Genomic DNA, 21,055 nt, shown 5'->3' on the forward strand with positions numbered 1-21,055 from the left:
CTTTATTTTTATGAAATTACAAAAACAACTACCTTACATACAAAATCCATTTCATATTTTCGTTTATCGTATATCAGGCAATCCGTATGAGTTGTATTTTGTTTTCAAAAATAAAAATTATTCCTGATTTGTACATTTTTATGACAAAAATAACAGTTATAAAGACATAAGAAAGTAATTTTGCTATTTAGTAATTTATAAGACACAAATTCCGTGTACCAAAGTGGACCAAACCAATCTACAAATTCGAAGTGAACTTCTAATAATCAATTATATTAACATTATAAACACCTTTTCTAGTTAGCAAATCGACTTCTTATATACCTAAAATTTTAAAAAGTGCTGTTGTGAAGCATATTAAACCATTTTCATATACCACTTTGATTACACAATGGTAACAAAAATTATGTAGTATATCCTTACCTAATGGTTTTTATCTGATTAAATTTCAAACAGATTTGAAACAGAAATTCAGTTTTAAGCACCAAAGAGGTTAAAGTATATAAAATTACTTCTGGATTAAAGAAATGATGAACTTAGTCACCAAAACAGAGTCGCTCCACCCAAAATCCCTGCCTCAGCTTTCTTTAACCATGTTTAGACGTACGGAATACACCTGCCGAGCAGTGCAGTAGCATCTTTACCCTGAAATTCTGCAAATATTTAGAAAATAAATTAAAAATGATTCTAAGAAAGTTCCTACAATTTAATAAAATTAATTAAAAAATGCACTACATTGAATCTAAATCATCATAAACACCTTTTAAAGATAAACATAAATTTTGATTACACTATATTAGTTCTAGCATTTTTAGATGTCTAAGATAACTCAACCAATTTTGATGGGGTTAGATACTTCATAAGGAAACAAAAAGAGTGTCAACGTAACTCTACAATTTTTTATATTAAGTATACCGTCTACACGAATGATAATTACATATAGATAACAAGGTTAGGTTGTGAATTTATTCAAAACTTGTCAGGCTTTAATACACTAGACATTAGACACAATACTCGTATACTAACTTAAGGTTTTAAGTTAATGATTCAGTCTTAGAAACTACTACATACACACTTTTTTCTTATGCTTCAGTATATATTTTAATAGCTTGATATTTTGAAATAGAGCCAAACGTTAGAAATTGCAATTGAAACTATGGTTGTATTGTTTGGATACTGCATAATCGCCTCAAACATAAACCTGTATCTATATTTTTCTACACATATTGTATTCTGACAAATCTATTATATTTTATATTACGCCAATAACATAATTAAGATACTCGTATGTAATTAAAAATTAATAATATAGCCTTTGCTATTTAGTAATTGATACGTAAACAAATTCAGTGTACCAAAGTGAACTAAACCAATCTACAAATTTCAGAGGAACCTCTAATAATCAATTATATTAAAATAATAAACACCTTTTCTAGTTAACAAACTGAATTCTTATATAGCTACAATTTTTAAAAAGTGCTGTTGTGTAGCTTATTAAACCATTTTCATATGCCACATTGATTACACAATGGTAACAAAAATTATGTAGTATTTTTAACTATCATCTAAATAAATTTTCTAAGGTAGGAAACATAACTTCAGTTTTAAGCTGAAGTGAGTGAATTTAACACTAAAATTAATTTTTAAGTTATTTAAGTATAAGGAACTGAACTGCTAGGTCCTTCACCTGGGATCATTGACTGTTATTTTTAAATTAAGTTTTGTTATAAAAAGCAAATTAATTTATCTAATATTATTCATATTATATTAATAATTCAATTATTTATATTTCATAAAGAGGTTTTTTTGCGAACAGTAGTGAACTACAATAACAAAAATTCATTTTATATTATTTTGATTAATTGAATTTTTGGCTGACCATATAGCTGTTTCAAGTATTGCCAAATATCCATCATCACTCGGCTTGGATATAATTCTTGTATTTAATTATTCGTAAATAATTTTTGACACTGCAAGTACCAGGAATCGAACTCGTGTCCTGCCAAATTTGAAGTTTAGAGTCAGGTGCGCACCTTAACCAACTATGTTTAATATTTTATATTAATATTTTATTTAATATTATTTAAATATTAATTTTAATATTTTATATTAAACATAGCTCAACGTTTTATTTCATATGAAGCAAAATTGATGCTACATTTAACACGTAGTCAAGGACTGTAAAGTGACCCAAATGACAAGTTGCTCGTATTTAGTAAGTATCTATTTATACATATATATGTAGGTATTTTTGTATATATGCTATCATATCTTATATATCATTTCAACAATGAAATTTAAACTGAACCTTTTAAATGAAAATTTTAAAGAAAAAGAGAAGAAAAAAACAAAGGAAAATAAGGATGCTTGATCCTATTGTACACACTTTAACCTAACTATTAATTTAAATGTGTATCCTAAAATATATACTTATGCATTTTTAAACATACACACTAAGATACAAACATACAAATGAGCACTGCTCAAAATCTACGACATTGAATCGAATCGAAATCTTAAAACTCAGGTCAGAATGCTTTCAGTCAGTCATAGGATCGCTTTATGGGATCGATTCATAAAAGGATCGCCTTAAAAGGATCGCACAAATTCGCATTAAATTTTCTTGTTTACCCAAATTTTTGATTTTGTTCTGTTTTGGAATTTCCAGCTGTAAAATTGAAGACATACACATTTGTATGTATCATACATAGATACATATGCATGTATCTGTGTATGTATATACCATCTTAAATAGTTTTTCCGAGAACATACATAACTAAGTAGAATATTTTTTTTATTTTTGTTTTTCAATGAGAAAATCTACCTGAATCTGAGATTCTTGTTAAAGACATAAAAGATAGCGTAAAAATTTTGATATTGCAAAAGGAAGTATGTTCCTTTTGAAGGAATAGTATGAAGAATTTGGACGCAAGGTCACATTATATTTATAAATTATAAATAAAACAATATATGTTCATATAACGATATGACGCCAATATAGTTAAAAAGTATATTTGAAATAATATTATAATTTTAATTAATGATGTTAATCGAAATATCAACGTTTTCATACGTTATTAGTTAATTACAATAACTAATAATTTTTTTATACACATATATATATATATAACATATATATATATCTATATTTTTTTTTTTGTAGAAATATATACATATGTACATATATTACACTCAATATAAAAACTTATTATTATACAATATATAATAATTAAATAGTTATTATGTTGCATAATATGTATTATAAAAATCTTAATAATTTTTTTTTCGGTACTGGTTAAAATAAAGATATTTTTAAATAAGCAAGTAAATACGTTTCCGCATCGATCATTATTAAATTTGTTAAAAACAATATTTGAAATTTGAGAATGAACTGAATTTGAATCTTTTTAAATCAAAAATCTTTTCTTATAAGATATCAGGGAAAATATTTTATTTTAATTGGAATTGCTTTTTCATGATCAGTCCCACATGTACACATAAACTGATATTCATACGTACATACATAAGGCATTCAAGCGTACTTATCAACCCTTGCACATACGCCAGCTTACATTTGTCTGTTATTTTAAAAGTAAAAATTTTAGTGTTGCCAGATGTATATATTTTTCTATTTTATTGAGTACAGATTGATATCATGTTACTACTGCAGCTAAAACTACATATGCTAATGCAAGTAATATTTAGACATTATCATTGGCATAAACTATTTTATGTATGTGAAATAGCTTGTTGATACGTTTTAAACATACATAGCATAAAACAAATATTGCAAATATTAGGCCGTGTGCGAGTTCGAGTAAATTGACGGTATATTGAGGGAAACAGTAAATTATGTCGGTATGGCAGAGATGTTGGTATATACCAGAATTTCGATTGGATAAATTATATAAAAATTAGGTAAATTGGGTGTTAACATTGTGAAAATTTTATGAGACGTTTAATAAATAAAAAAATTAATTTGAAAACTTTTAAACAAAAATAATAAATAAATGCAATAAATAAATAAATATATATTTACATATGTACAGTGCGAAAAATCCCTAGGAAATTTCAATTTACTGTATTTCAATTTACTCGTACTTGCACACTGCCTTATGTGTTGCTTTCTACATTTTAGCCTTAAATCGGTTCATTCATTTATAATAAGCTCATTTATATGAAACTTCTTTGTGTGGTAAATTATTAGTATTCGTAATTTTTTCTTTCTGAGTTGTGAAAAAACAACATTAAGTCTGGTTAAAAAAAAAATTGGTAAAAAAAATTGATTGAAAAGGTAGACTGAAGCTAAATGTTAACTTTTAATGAATATTTCCGAAACAAGTATATTATCTTTTTTCGATATAAATAATAAAGACTTTCATTTCTTATTTAATTATTATTTTATTGTATATGCATATGTACTATATTTTATAATTTTTTACATTATAAATTATTATTAAAACGTTTAAAGTATTAACGCTGAATTTTTATTTATAACTTATGTGAAGTCACTGAATCAACGAAATCTGATAAATTTTTTCTGCATTCGATATCACCGCAGCTAAATCTTTTATAGTATATTTTAAAACAAACGAAAATAAATCGAAAGATTTAGATATATATTTAAAATTAATTTAAAGAATTTTAAAGAATTGTAAATAGTATGTTGTGATTCTGCCAAGTTCTAAAACTCCAAATATTTTAAAAAAGCAAATTAAGAAAAACAAATGTCATATGTAATGTGTTAAGTCAAGTTTAATTTTATCATTCTAACCCGATGTTATATCTTCAGAAGAATTGTGTAAGACAACTTAGGACGTGTGCGAGTTAGGCTAAGTTGAGTTCTAAATAAGTGAAATTCTAAGATGAGCCGATAATGTAGTGATGTGTCGATACGTGTTGATAAATGGCTAAATGTGTGCAGTGCAAAAAATCCCAAAAAATTTCCCATTTCGTTTAGCATCAACTTAGCCTAACTCGCACACGACCTTAATATTATAATATTAAATCAAAATATTAAGACCGTGTGCAAGTCGAGTAAATTGAAATTTCTTGGAGATTTTTTGCACTGCACTCATTTAAATATATATTTACTTATTTATTGCATTTATTTACTATTTTTGGTTAAAATTTTTCAAATTTATTTATTTATTTATTAAAAATCTCATAAAATTTTCACAATGTTAATATCTAATTTACCTAATTTTAATCTAAATTACCCTACTTGAAATGCTATTAATAAATTTTATATTTTTTATTTGCTTTACAAACGGAATGAAATTCGTTATTATTTCAACGAAACTATAAAACATTAGCAATGTGAATTGTGTTGTAAATAAAACTATTATTTATATATATATATGATTTGAGATAATATACTATATGTGATATTGGTTTACTCTTGATAAATTTGTGTATGTAACAAAAAAATAAACTAAAGAAATAAGATGGAAAAAAATAAGTTAATTTATTTAAATAATTTAAATAACAATAATCATGGCTATTGAATTTTGAATTCTAAGATACAATAGAATTGCTTAATCTAATACATCATCAATTACAGTAAAAAGCGGCGAAATGCATAAAAGAAATAAGTCTTTCAGATAAGAAATAAATACTCAACGAAAAACACAATAAAGGAGAAATAGACCCTCAGGTGATCCACAAAAACTATGGTACAAAGGTAGGACATCAATATCTTCAGATACTGATAGGTATAAAAGTACAACAATAATTAACCAAACCAAACCGACTATTAAAAGAATAGAACTTATCCTATAAAAAACAACAAAAAAAAAGAGAAAAAGAATCTTAATTGCATTAAATCTTCATAATAATTATTATTATATGTTATTATGCAGTCTAAAACATTCTGTCTGTCCTAAATTAGCGTTTACACTTAATAGACTTTACTTAAAATTTTGCAGAAACTCTCACTTCTTCACAAACACATACCAACTTTTGTTCGCAGAGAAAAATCGAATATAATATGTATATAGATGATAATGTATGTTTTTGTTGTAATATGTTTAATATTCAGCTTATGCAAATTAACAAATTTTTCTTTCAAAATGTTAGAGTATTTTGACTTTAACTTTAAATTTACTGACTAAACATACTATTAGGTTATGGTTTACAACTATTTAAGATTATAATTCATGATCATTGTTATTGTCCGAAAACTATATAACAAAATTTATATCTCTGATAATGTTTAAAAAAAAATCAATCGATCATTTGGTTTGAATATAATATTAAAGTACATTTTAATAAATTATACAAGAAACAACAAAATATTGAAAAATATTTTAAATATTAACATAAATTTATCTCTTTATTTATTTCATAAATAATGAAATTAAATTTATTTATTTTTATAAATTATATAAGAAATACCAAAATCTTGAAAAATATTTTAAATATTAACGAAATTTTTATTTATTTTATAAATAATAAAATAATATTTATTCATATTTATTAATTAGACAAGAATTACCAAAATCTTGAAAAACATTTTAAATATTAATGAAATTTTTAAATAAAATAAAATTTATTCATTTCTATAAATTATATAAGAAACACCAAAATCTTGAAAAATATCTTACATATTAACGAAACTTTTATTTATATTTATTATATGAACTAGATGTTCTATTAATAGTTATTTCTTTAAATAGACATATTAAGTAAAATAGTGGTATAATTGCAAAACTTTTTGAAACCAAAAAAAAAATTGATAATAGATAAATTAACTCAAATTTTTCTTATACCGTAAAATTTATAAAATTTCTTAGTACTGCAAATCATCGAATATGGCATCACTGTTTACATTGTTTTGTATTTCAATAATTTTTCTTCATCCCCTCTGGGTAAAGGCAATAAGTGTAACAGTTTCCCGCGCGAAACGAAACGATTTACATCGTAGGTTGTGTTTCTTGTATAATGTTAAGACGATTAAATAAAAATAAATAGTTAATAAATTTTATAAATAACACTTACAATAAGTTAGTTATGTGAAAAAAAAATCAAGACTCTGAAATGCAAATTTTAAAAACAATTTCTGTGGTAGTTTATAAAAAATTTTTACCCTTAATAATTGTCTTCCGACGGCAATAATTGACATTAGCGGAGGAATTTGCTTCAGTACGGTTTTATAAGTCCATCGACATCGTCCCTGTTGTTTTTTGAGTGTTAAAGTGCCATCGAATTAAGTTTTTTTTAAATAAATTTATAGTCTGGTATCGGGTTTTGGAAAATATATAAATTTTTACGAAAAGGAAAGCATTGAATAAGTAAGTTAAAATTAATAATTATATTACTTTTGTGTATTTAGTTTTATTATGAACTTGCTGATAGTTTATTGATATTTGTATAAATAATTAAATTGTAAAAATAATAAGAAATAATAATAGATTCTCCAAATTTAAAATTTTTTTTCTCTTTCGATTTAACAGTTTACTTTTTACCAAACAGTTATTTGTGTTAAATATAATTTAATTATAAATATGAAGACAATGGGCTTTGAGCCTATATAAATTTCCAACATTTTTTGAACAGACTTAATAACAAGAAAAATTTATAAAAAACTTTTGATAATATAAAAAATTTTCTGTATAATCGCAACATATTTTTCACATTAGAGTTTTTTTCATAAATATATTATTTATTAATTATATTAACTGTATAATAGGCATTAGTATAATGTTTGATATATAAATGGTATAAATACTATTTATTTAATACTGTTATAATAAAAATCTCTGATATTTCAGTAATGTTATTTGTGATAATGTATTTCTTAATAATATATATACATTAAATATATTATTGTGTCTTAATATAAACATTAAATATTAGTAAATTGTTATATACAAGCTAATTGATCAATATTAAATAACACACAACTTTTTAAATTAGTTTTAAAAAATATTTTAATGTTACAATTATTTCGACTATAGTTGACTATTACGACTACAGTCTTTGAAAGATGATTATAGACTATATTTCAAATATAGTCTATAGCCTATATTTCAAAGAAAATCTGTTCTATAGAAACATACTATATAGTCTATGGAAGCAGATTATATTTTAAATAAAAAGTCTATAGAAGCAGACTATAGACTGTATTTCGAGTATAGACTATAGAAGTTGACTAGACCACATTTCGATTATAGTCTACAGAAAATGAGTATAGACTATATTTCGACTGTAGTCAGACTATGTAGTGTACGGAGGTGACTATTGACTATAGTCTATAGAAGATAATTATAGACTATATATATCAACTTTACTCTATACAAGCTGACTGAAGACTATATTTCGACTATAATCAATAGATGATGACTATAATCTACATATATAAGATGATCTACAGGCTACATTTCAACATCATCATCATAATTCAACGATCCTAGTTGTCGCTTGCTAAAGTTTTTTTTTTGGTTTTATATATAGACTGAAGATGTAGTGAATTGATTTCGAGATCTATAGAAAAAAAGTAAATAAAATAAGTATGTGTGCCCAAAGTGCTTACAAAAAAAATAAAATAAATTTTTGTAATTTAAAATTTTATACCGATAATCTAAACTATAATTAAACAATTTTTGTTTACAAATTTATAGATCATGCTACGCACATATTGATATATGTATTTATACATACATATTTACATTACTGTTTGTAAGAGTTTAATGACAAACATAATAATGTATTGATTTCGCAAATGCTTTTCACAAAATCATAACTGCAAAAACAAAATTGTCTAGACAACTGGCGATTCATATTGTGCATTTATTTTAGATACGGGCGCCTGAAATACTGTCCAAAATTTGAAGGGATTTACAAAGTTTTTTCATGCTAAGCGTTAATAGAAAGTGTATAATACGTTTAATATCTTATGCGTTTCAACTAGTTCATCGAAATCCATCGAGCACTAAACTAGCTATTCGAACAGTTCGCGCATTCTCGAATTCAAACATTTGGGTGATCAATTTTTCGTCAGGGATGTCCAACCCTTAACATTTTTCTCATACTTGTTTTTATAATTTGTTGCGTATCGTATACCTACGCAAATAAACATTTTATTTATAATTTTCGAAAAGCATTTATAGTGTATTTCACTTTAAAATTTGCATAATCTTTTTTATGTTTGGTATTGTACGCGCAACAAGTAGTTCGAATAATAGAGCTGCTTGAAAAGGTTCGTCCGACCTGCTCGAAGAAGAAATCTACTTTATATTTCATGAATTTGCGCTTTGTTTTATGTAAAAACTTACCTAAAACAACAAATTTTGCTCGAAAATTGAGTTCTTCAAAAATTGTAATTCAGGCCAAATTTCGATTTTCTAGACACGCCAAGTTTTAGCAGTGCCAGGTATTTTAAACAACTCTTCTCGTTAAGCTATGTATGTGTGTCGAAGTTAAAAGTTATTATTATTTATTAAAAACTTAGTCTTAGTATGATTTCCACAAATCTCTGTTTCTACCAATATGTCTTAACTCATAAATGTTTTATATGTTTTCTTATTCACGCTTCTACGCCATGTCATCTTGGGGCATTCTTGCACTTTGGGGGTTCCATTGTAGAGCTACATCTACTATTTCGTTTGCGTCCTTTCGAAGGGTATATCCAATCCATTTGTATTTTCTTCATACTATTTCTTTCTCAATAGGGATTTGTTTAGATATTTTCCATAAACTAGTATTAGTTATCGTACGTGACTACCAAATACTGACTTTACGTCGTAAACATCTATTTACAAATAATTGTAGTTTACACATCGCCTCTTGTTTTAAGTGTCATGTTTAGCTGCCGTAAATTAGCACTGACTTAACGCAGGAATTACCCGCGAAAGACCGGAGAAGGTATTTATTTTACATTGATTAAACAAACAACGAGTAACAAATAAAAGACGAGTCGATATGTTGTAAAAACTGAGCATCTCATAAAATATGTGCAGAAAGGATTAGAATTTCTAGTTTCTTAGTAAAAATTACGAGATTAGTTTTGTTTCGTTTGATCCATTGGGCTGGTTTTGATTGATCCAAAGGGCTGTATTTGCTTATTCCAAAAGACTTTTTTTGGTATATCTTTTTCAAGAGTTTTTAACCAATTTTGCAACACATCCACGATAAAATAGGTTTGACGCTAATTTTTTGTAGATCTATTAGTGCTATTAGTACCATTAGTTCTTCTCTCCACGTAACGGGAAATGAAACAATGTTGAAATATAATCAAAAATTGATATTTGCTGTAAAGGATATTAAAGTTTAACCAGGTGGTTGTGGGGATTCTGAGGGTTTAAAATTATAAGTATAAATTTAATAATCATTCATTTGAGTATATATATGTCTAACCTTATAGATTCAACCGATAAGAGACTCCAACGAAAAAAAATACACTTGCAAAAGTAGATAGAACCGGGATTAAAACTGCGTACTTTTAAATAGAAATGACTCAGTCCACTGTATATTTCTGACCAATTAGCTATACGTCAACATGTTTCATGAGATCATTACTATCTCAATCATTAACATTTGGTTAAACTTTTTCAATTTAATTATGAATAGTAACTTCTATAGGTAAATTTTGTTGTTATCCATACTTTGATTCAAGGCAATCGATATTTTAACCAGTACTTAATTGAATAACATAATCTTATGTTGTATTTAAATATTATAACTTATAGAATATAAATTAATAAATTAAATTATTTATTTAAGGTTTTTCGCTTCAATTAATATCAATATGTCTATTGAAAATCAAATGAAGATACTCACTGGCAGATCTGAAAATTACAAGCGTGCTTTACAGCATGCTGAAATAATGAAGAATGTGACAGAACCGCCAATGATGCTTGACAGTTGGACACAAACCGCAAGCAGTGATTTTGATCATTTATTCAATCAATACTGTGAAAAATATGAAAGCCAATTCGTTGAAGATTTACGCGAAAAAGTACGCGTTCTAGAGGAAGAACTTAAAAAGAAAACTGGAATTGTCCCCGACGTTCGTCTACCGCAATCAGCAGTAAATCCACCACAAGCTGTACATTTAAAGCACGATAATTATCTATTGTATCAAAATTGCCAAACAGCCTACAATAACATTCAAACAATCAGCCCACAATATGTGCAGATGTCTAACGGAACTGCGGCCATTATAAATAATGTAATGCAGCCAGTTATGCAGCATCCAGTAAAGTACACCATCGTCACTGAAAACGGCCACAATGGCGATACTGGTGAAGTACGCATCATAACAGAAGCTGAAAACGTACGAGCAAATTCGAATGCTTCTGCAGAGTCCTGTGGCTTACGCATATGTTTATCTGATGAAAATCTGAACAGTAAACCCCATTATGATGGTGGAAACACTAAAATAGTAATGAGAGATGATAATATCTCACCAATAATAATCAAGCGTCGAAGAACAAATTGTGAAGAACCTGAAAAAAATAAATTTCTTGCAGAAGCAAGTGTTTTACATACGCCACCATCTCCATTATCATCGTCTCCTTCGCCAATGTCATTTGCAGCTAAAGTAGAACCAGGATCTGTTGTGATAGAACGAACTCCTAAAAAAATTCTATATAAATCAACAATAACCAAACCAGTGCCTATTAAAAACAATACCAATACCGCTCAAGGCTTTATAACACCAAAAGCACAAAATCGTGAGGGAGTGGATTTGGAAGGTGTTATGATTTCTATTGGTCCAAATAATACCCGTGTACCAGCTAAGGTATTCGAATCTATTAATTGGGCATCAGCTTCGATTGCCACACGCAAATTGCTTATGCAGATCTTCGATCGTGAAACTCTAGCTTCACATTCGATGACTGGAAAACCATCACCAGCCTTCAAAGATCACTGCAAACCATTGAAAAAAATGTTGAATCCATTAATTATAGCAGACGTCATCTTTGCTGTAACACGTAAATGCGGCGTCTCGGAGAAAGAAGTACGTACTGCCATAACTACAAAATGTGCAGATGAGAACAAGATGCGAAAGCTACAGATAATAAAACAAAATCGCACCCTTCGAGAAATCAACAAAGAGAATGTAACAGAACCTAATAGAAATTAAAATTAATATCCGATTTATTTATTTAAGTAATTAGAAATTTTTAAACGTTGTATAATTACTTAAAGTAATACTAATTTTTATCTGAATCAATGCCTGAAGGGCTTGATAAAAAATCATTTCAATGAAACCAAATTATAATAAAATATAGAGTTTGATTACATATACTATATATAATAGTCAAAAAGTAAGTCTTTTTTGTACAATATGTAAACAAAGTTTATATAAAAGATAAAAGTAAAAAAAATTATGCATAAGTAAAAAATGTGTGAGTAAAATGTGAGAGAGAGAGAGTAAGAAAAACTAATTTAAGATACTCTTATGCAGGTTGTAGAATTTTTGCCTATATATCCGTACTTTAAGTTTTAAAAAATTAAGAATATGATTTATTGAATATAAGAAAAAACTTTATTTAGAAAATTAATATAAAAAAATAATTGCTAATACTGATAGGGAACTACAACCATGCCATTTGGACCAGAAAAAATAATTTAAAATGTATAATATTAATACATGGAGGAATTATATTATATATATATATTATATATGTATTACGCATATATTATATATATATATTATATATGTATTACGCATATATTATATATATATTATACATATATTATATATATATTATATATATATTATACATATATTATATATATATTATATATATATTATATATATATTATTATATATATATTATATATATATATTATATTATATATATTATATTATAATATATTATATTATTACATATTATATATATATATTATATATATACATATTACATTATATATATTATATATTACATATTACATTATATATATTATATATTACATATTACATTATATATATTATATTATACATATTATATATTTTATTATACATATTATATTATAGATATTATATATTATATTATAGATATTATATATTATATTATACATATTACATATTTTACTATACATATTACATGTTTTATAATACATATTACATATTTTATTATACATATTATATATTATATTATATATATTAGTTTTATTTATATTACATATATATTATATTATTAATAATATATACATATATATATTATATTATATTATATATTATTATAATATTATATATTATATATATAAATATGTGTAATTATATATTTTATATATATATATATATATATATATGTAATTATATATTATATATTTTATATATACATATATGTAATTATATATTATATATTTTATATATATATATATGCAATTATATATTTTATATATATATATATGCAATTATATATTTTATATATATATATATATGCAATTATATATTATATATATATATATAATTATATATTATATATTTTATATATATGTATAGTTATATATTATATATTTTATATATATATATAATTATGTATATATATCATATACGTATATAATTAATATACATATTTTATATTATTATATCTCTAAAATTCCGAAACCTTTTAAATAAAAAACCGCAAGTTTGAAGGATTATAATTTCCAAATGCATTTAAGTAAAAGGATATATTAGGTATCGAATTAAATAATATATGATGTGCTAAAATCGTTGAAGCTATTTTAATAAACAATTTCCAAGATAAAGTTATATATGTAACAGCTACTATCTCGTTTAATATTAAAAATTGGCTCATATATGCATATAATTTTTGTCGTTTCTCAGACCAAGGAATCATTTTCTCCATTTGTGTAATTTCCTTGCAGAAACATATATATACATATATACGTATATATATATATATATGCATTTTTTAAATAATATACCAGAAACGCATTAAATGTAGAAGAGAATGCTATTAAATATATAATACAATCGAATTTTAAATTTGAAATGAAACTTAAATTAGTTAAATTATTTGAGATACCAAACATAATAAATTATTAAATATGAAATAGATATATATAAAAAAAACTTTTTATATAACTTCAACTGATAAAATAACTCATAAAATAACAAATAAAATTGATAATAATAAAATTCAAATTGCTAAATCAAGAATTGATTAAAATGAGTTAGTAAGATTAATAATAAAATGTATTTTTATGTATTTATTATGTATTTATTTAATTATAAATATATAATTATAAATCTATACGTTAATACATAAATCTTTTATAAATAAATAATAGTTATTTATACCATATAATAGTTATTAATCTTATTGAAGTTGATTAATTTTTTCGTTTATAAGGAAAAAAAATTTAAAGTATTATATTTATTTTATAAATAAATGTTGTATAAAAGCAGACTAAGCCACAATACAAAAATCAATTTATATTGTAATTATTACATTTTAAAAATATATATTATATGTATATATATCACTTTTATAAAAGTACTTGAGTTTACACATTAAATTTTATTTTTTGATTAAAAATTCTAAAATATATATAAATCATATGATATATGATGTGAATATATATACAATTGTAGTGTACATTTATAATGGGTTATAAAAATTCATACATTATAAGAAAATGATATATAAAGAAGAAAATGTATAAAAGTTATTATAATGTTCATAACAATATATTTATATATATATACAATATATTATATTATACAAAAATATACTTTTGGTCATAATATAAAATCCGTAAATTTAATAACTTACATAATAATACAATACATAATTATTTTAATTGTTTTTATTTCCATTAAATATGTGTGAATTAAAATATAATATGTTTGTGTGTATATCAAATTAATAATATAAGTATGTAAATGTATTGTAAGTTGTATATTTTGCATTGTATTGATTTAAAACAATTAAAACAAAAAATTATGTTTAGTTCACAAAAGTATTACGTATAAATTGATCTCATTCTATAAAAATGTAGATTGCTTTTAAAATCAAAAAAGAAATTATAACAATTATCGTAAAAAATTAAAACATTGTAAACATCATAAATAAATTATACCTTAAAAATATCCTTCATTACGAAATGGATCCTTTTTGATATTTTCATTATTCGATGATATACAAATTATTAAAAAAATAATAAAAATACATTTTTGCATATACAGTAAACGCTCAAGAGATATAACTCTTAGATATTAGATCGTCTTAAAATTAGAACCTGATTTTACTCTTCAATTAGATCTAATCTTAAATTAGATCTTGTAATTTCAGAAAGTTGTTTAATATTCAGTTTTTTGCATGTACGTTGCCCATCAACAAAATAAAATTAAAAACGGGGAACCACCATACTCGTTATTTTATTTTCAGCGAATGTTGAAAACATTAATAATTTAATTAAATGGTGTAAAAAGAATTAAGTTCTTTTTCCTAAGCACGCGACCGACCAATCTATCAATTCTCCGTAATAATATTTTTATAAATAAATTAATAACAAAACAACAAATAACAAATTTGTTATTTGTTTTTGAAAACAAATGTCATCAGATTTTTACAAAAAAAACGATATAACTTTTACTTTTTATAAAGAAAATAACATCCAGACCTGCCCGAAAAAAGGGTTTCTAATGTGTGAGCGTCCACTATATATGTATATGTATGTAGGTATAATGAATAAATAATAAAATATTTTTAATAAATAATAATAATAATTATTATTTTTTAAACAAAAATAATTTTATTTAAATATTAACATGTTTATGTGAATATGTAAAATATGGGAGATAATTTTGAACAAAATTTTAATTTTTTTATATTTTTTATAAATAAAAAATTTAAATTCACTTTTTAATTTACTGAATTATTTCATTTTCTTTTATTTTATAAGTCAATTTTAAATTATATTTACATAATTAATATCTGAATATTATTTATAATACGAGTATAATTAATATTACAAATTTTATATTATAATTAATATTAATATTAATATAATATTGTATTAATTATATTATAATTAATATAATATAATATAATAATATAATATAATATTAATTATATTATGATTAATATTAATATAAGATAATATTAATTATATTATAATTAACATTAATATAATATAATATTAGGTTTATTATAATTAATATTAATATAATATAATATTAATTATATTATAACTAATATTAATATAATATAATATTAATTTGCCATATTAACACTTAATATAAGTTTATTTGCACGCGTATTTACGCTTGCATACTTCCAAAGAAAGTACCGGTTGCAATATAGGCCCATAATTAGCTGGAGTCAATAGCGCTGAATGAATAACGGTATTAAGATGGGTTTGTGTCATGGTATGTAGGCGATCAAATGATAGTCGATCATTATATTTGTTTCAAATTCTTACCTTACATTAAATGGCTATTGATTGCCTGCACAACATACCATAGCCCCTAGTAAGAAGGTTAAAGGTATCAAAATAGACTACATTCACTTAAGTTCAACCCAATTAAATTTAGAAATTTATATATCCTTTGATGGTGGATATTAATCAATAGATAAGTGCTAAAACTGGTCCCAACAGTCATTTAGGAATTACAACAAGGTTATTAAAAAATTTCAAATTGATATATGTATATATCAATTTAGAAATGTTAGATACATCCGGGTATGCGGGTATTGATACAAAGGTTGATCATTTAATTATTGGAACTACCATGTTTTTTAAAATTTTCTCATAAAAATACTATCAACAAAAGAATAGTTTTAAAGCTTTAACAATTAAAAGATAATTGATTTCAATTTCCATATGTTTGTTCTTTTTAAAAAGTACGGTATGCGCTTTGGTGTGAGAAATCGGAAAACAAGAAAAGCATATCTTGAAATTTTGTGCAGCTTTGACCAAACGTGGGTCAAAACACGCGGGGTCATTACTTATAATTTAGCAGGTGCAAAGTTCTGAGCCTCGCACTTGCTGCCTTATAAAACCAATTTATTTTTTTCAAAGACCACTAATGTTGAGTATTTGTATTCGGAAGCTCAGTCAAAATATTCCAATAATCAAAAATAAAATATTGTTGTTATAATTAACTAATGTTGAAAACCCTTCTGTCAAAAGTGTAATATAATAAAATTTTATTATTTTAAATAATTGATTCAATGAAAGATTTCAATGCTAGAAATGTCATATATATACATAATTGAGAAGCATATTCTACTTATTAATTTAAAAGTAATAAGTATAAATCTAATTGTTTAGAAAAATTTTAAGATTACTAAACATTAATGCTGTATTTAAAATATCTAATGGATCTCTTTATATGGTTTGGATCCAATAGAAAAATAATTCAATTTTTTTTTTCACGTAAATCATAATATATAAAGGAAGATATTACTACGTAAACGCAATTGTCTAAATATATTAAGTTATAATACAATACGCTATTAGGATATAAAATATCTAATGGATCTCTTTATATAGTTTGGATCCAATAGAAGAATTATCCATTTAAATGATGATATATAAAAGAAGATATTACTACCTAACCGCAATTGTTTAAATATATCAAATCATACAATATACGCTATAAGGATATGGATATGAAATGTCTCAACCTGCATTAGGACGGACAGACGATTTTATTCATAATTTGTATAATATCCATAACGAGTGAATCACACGACGGTTACATAACACATTGGCTTAGAAATATATTGAACCATAGTCTTAATAGTTAAAAATTAGGAACAGAAAACTTTAGAAATTTTTGTGTCAAACTCCTTAAGATATCTAAACTTAATTTAGTAAATAAAATAGGAATGTTTATATGAAGCAATATTAAAAACGATATGAGCTTATGTAGGGTAAGTTCGAGTTACTGCTCCATGATTCATCTCAAAGGAAACGGTGGCAGTGACTTCATCATTGCATTTATTAAATCAGAAATCAAAAAATTATATTTTAAAAATAAATAAGTGCAATTGTCGTGATAATGTTTAAGCCACAAATTTATTTATTTCTAATGAAATAATTATAATTCTAATAATAATAATAATTATAATAATTAAATAATAATAAATTTATAATAATTAAAAACTATTTTCTATTTCATATGCTAATAACTGAACGTGATTAGGGGCCACTTTCCGGGTAATTTTAAACATCAGTTAACTGAATAATCTGAATCGTATAAGGTTTTTAACAACCTAAATTTTGAACAGAGAGTATTTGAACTGACCAAATTCAATCGTTAAGCCATGGATTTTCTTATTAATTTCACATGAACTTTTGCTTTTATTAACATTTTGCAAATTTGATAATGCGTTCGATAATAATATAATAAATATATATATAATCCTTTTTAACTGAAATAAATACATAACACCACTCTTAATTTGAATTTTAATTCAAACTTCTAACATTATTTCATGAATTCTAATATAAAATATCTTTAAACAAAATTTTATTTTGCTTCGTTATTTAAGCCAACGAAGCAGAAACTGCAATAACTGCTATAATTTTTACGATATGATTTCTATATCTCGGGCATGTCGATTTTAAATAACTTTTACTGCTATAAAAGAATGTGATAATATTAACATTATTAAAACAGAATGTAATAAGACGTTGATTGGCGCACTGTACTAATAATATAATAAAATATATAAATAATTTAAACAACAATGCAATATGATTATTAATATCATATTTATTTCAATATACTTCCTTAACTTAATTTTTTTCACGGGTTCCACAAATATTTTTAGGGAAATTTTCAAAAATACCATATAGTAATGTGATATTTATATATCGTAAATAAGCACAGAAGACAGTATATTTCCTTGAATTTTTTTTTAAAGAGGATTGTGTATATGCTAAAGAAGTAAAAGTAGTACGGCGTTTACATTATATGATTAAAAGTATATTAAAGCATTAATCGAGATTAAAGTACTAAACTCAGAATTCCATTAAAAAGTTAATCTCATTTTAGTCGAAGTTAATTTTTAATCTCCTTAGAAATGGTAATTATTTTTCTGTGCAACTCTGCAAATGGCCTAATATCGTAGATTTTTTTACGATCTCAGAAGAATTGGAAAAGAAATCTCAAAATCTATTCAAAACAAATATTGAACATTTGAAAATGCCAAAGTGAGTGAAACTTTTAATATATGTATTTGTTTAATAATGGTTTTATGCATAATTGTAACTAAAATTTGTTAAATTATTTTATAAAACTGCTTATTAAATTTATATCAAAATTGTAATTAAATGCTTTATTTTCAGAAATTTATTAAACACAAAAACAAAACACAACTAAAGAAACGTCAAAATTAATCTCCAATGTATAATGTAAACGGTGGACATTAAAAAAGCAGGTTAATTTAATCTCGTTCTATTTAACTCACTATATAAACGTAGTGTAATTAAAAAAAAACTTTTGTTATGATAGTTTATACAGAATAGCAATCACAAAAAAAGTTTAGTATTATTATTTTGAAGTTTTCTTCATTCAACGATTGTAAAGATTGTAATGCCGCATGGCACAGATCGCAAACAGTTATACTAAAAAAATGTATAAGAAGTGTATGATTCCACTATTTTAAAACCAGTAAATATTTTTTTTTTAAATAAAAAATATTTTAAGTTATTGTTAACTATGATAACAGGTCTGCTCCACCAGCATCTCATAGTAAAATTCGGGTAAAACACAAGTAAAGTACAAACTGAGAATGTGACACAAATAAAGTGCCAAACTACACTCTTTACACAGATTTTCATGGAACAGCTTTGTGTAAAGTCTGGTGAGAACACCAGACTTTATTTGACGAGCAAATAAACAATACAAAATTCTGAATTCAAACCAAAACAGCTGATTCACACATCAACACAAATTTTTCTTGAAATAAAATGTACGAGTAAAATCTGTGTAGCATTTTCAATTTTTGACAGGGATGTTACGCTCTCTCAGATGCTCTCATTTACCCGAAATTTTGCTGGTGGAGCGCACTTGTATATACATAGTGTTATTCAAAGTTACTACAAGTAGCTCATGGAACAGACCTAATATATGCGACATATCGTTATATATTATAAACGTACCTGTTCTATTTTGGTATACAGTCGTTTTTCCAACAACTTTCTATTGAATGTTGTTAAATTTTGGCATCAGTAAGAATTTTTTTTTTGAGTTCCTTAATATTGTGTTAATCCTAACATACCATGCTTAAAATTAATTATTAATTTAATTTAATTTCATTTAATTTAATTAATTTAATGTTAGTTTTTTTGCCGAGAGTGACGCTCCTTTATGACGCATTTGACAGGCACGAGTTCTAAGCCTAGCACTTGCAGTCCAAACAAATTATATACAAATTATAAACTAATTAAAAAGAAATTCGAATATTCCCTAAGACCACTCACTGATGATGAGTACTTGGCAATACTCGAAAAAGCGTTGTATGGTTAGCCAAATTTCAATAAATTAACTAAAATTTTTGCCTTTGTTTTTTCTTTGCTATTCGAATCCGTCTAATCTTTAATTAATTTAATTTTAAATAATTTTGCATACAAATATAATACAAAAATATGTGCAATTTCACATTTGACAGTTATCATTTATTTGCAACAAATTCATTAGTAAATTTCCCTAATAAATTTGTGGTATGTCACTATTACTAATAAAAAATAAAAACTAGTTTTTAATTTAAATTTAATATTCAATAACGCAAAATATATTGAAAGTATATATTAATATATATATTATATATATTAATAAGAAAGTGATTAATCAGTTGGCCATAAATTGAAAATGAGATCTTGCAATGCATACATACATATGTATGTATATGTATGTTTTAATAAAAAATATTTTTACAATGAATAAAAATTAAAAGAAAAGTTTGCTTTGAAATCTATTGTACAATAAAGATAACATTTATTTTTTATAAAATATTTATTTTATAGATACATATATTCCTAACAGGTCTTTAATTACAAAATTTTTTGTTCTCGAAAATTTGCAGTGGTGGTAAGTTTTGTCTGGTTTCAAAATAATAACAGCTGATACAAAAAAAAA

At 24.3% G+C, this 21,055-nt stretch overlaps 1 protein-coding gene across 1 annotated transcript; it reads left to right on the forward strand.

Moving 5' to 3' along the window:
* Positions 1-7,010: 7,010 nt before the first annotated feature.
* LOC119662054 (protein insensitive) lies at positions 7,011-12,601 on the forward strand. The gene is made up of 2 exons (XM_038071597.1): positions 7,011-7,292; positions 10,723-12,601. Exon 2 carries the CDS (start codon positions 10,748-10,750, stop codon positions 12,086-12,088), a length of 1,341 nt encoding a protein of 446 aa, XP_037927525.1. The 5' UTR covers positions 7,011-7,292; positions 10,723-10,747; the 3' UTR covers positions 12,089-12,601.
* Positions 12,602-21,055: the final 8,454 nt, after the last annotated feature.

This window comes from Teleopsis dalmanni, chromosome X (assembly GCF_002237135.1).
Source record: "Teleopsis dalmanni isolate 2A chromosome X, ASM223713v2, whole genome shotgun sequence".
Taxonomy (NCBI): Eukaryota; Metazoa; Arthropoda; class Insecta; order Diptera; family Diopsidae; genus Teleopsis; species Teleopsis dalmanni.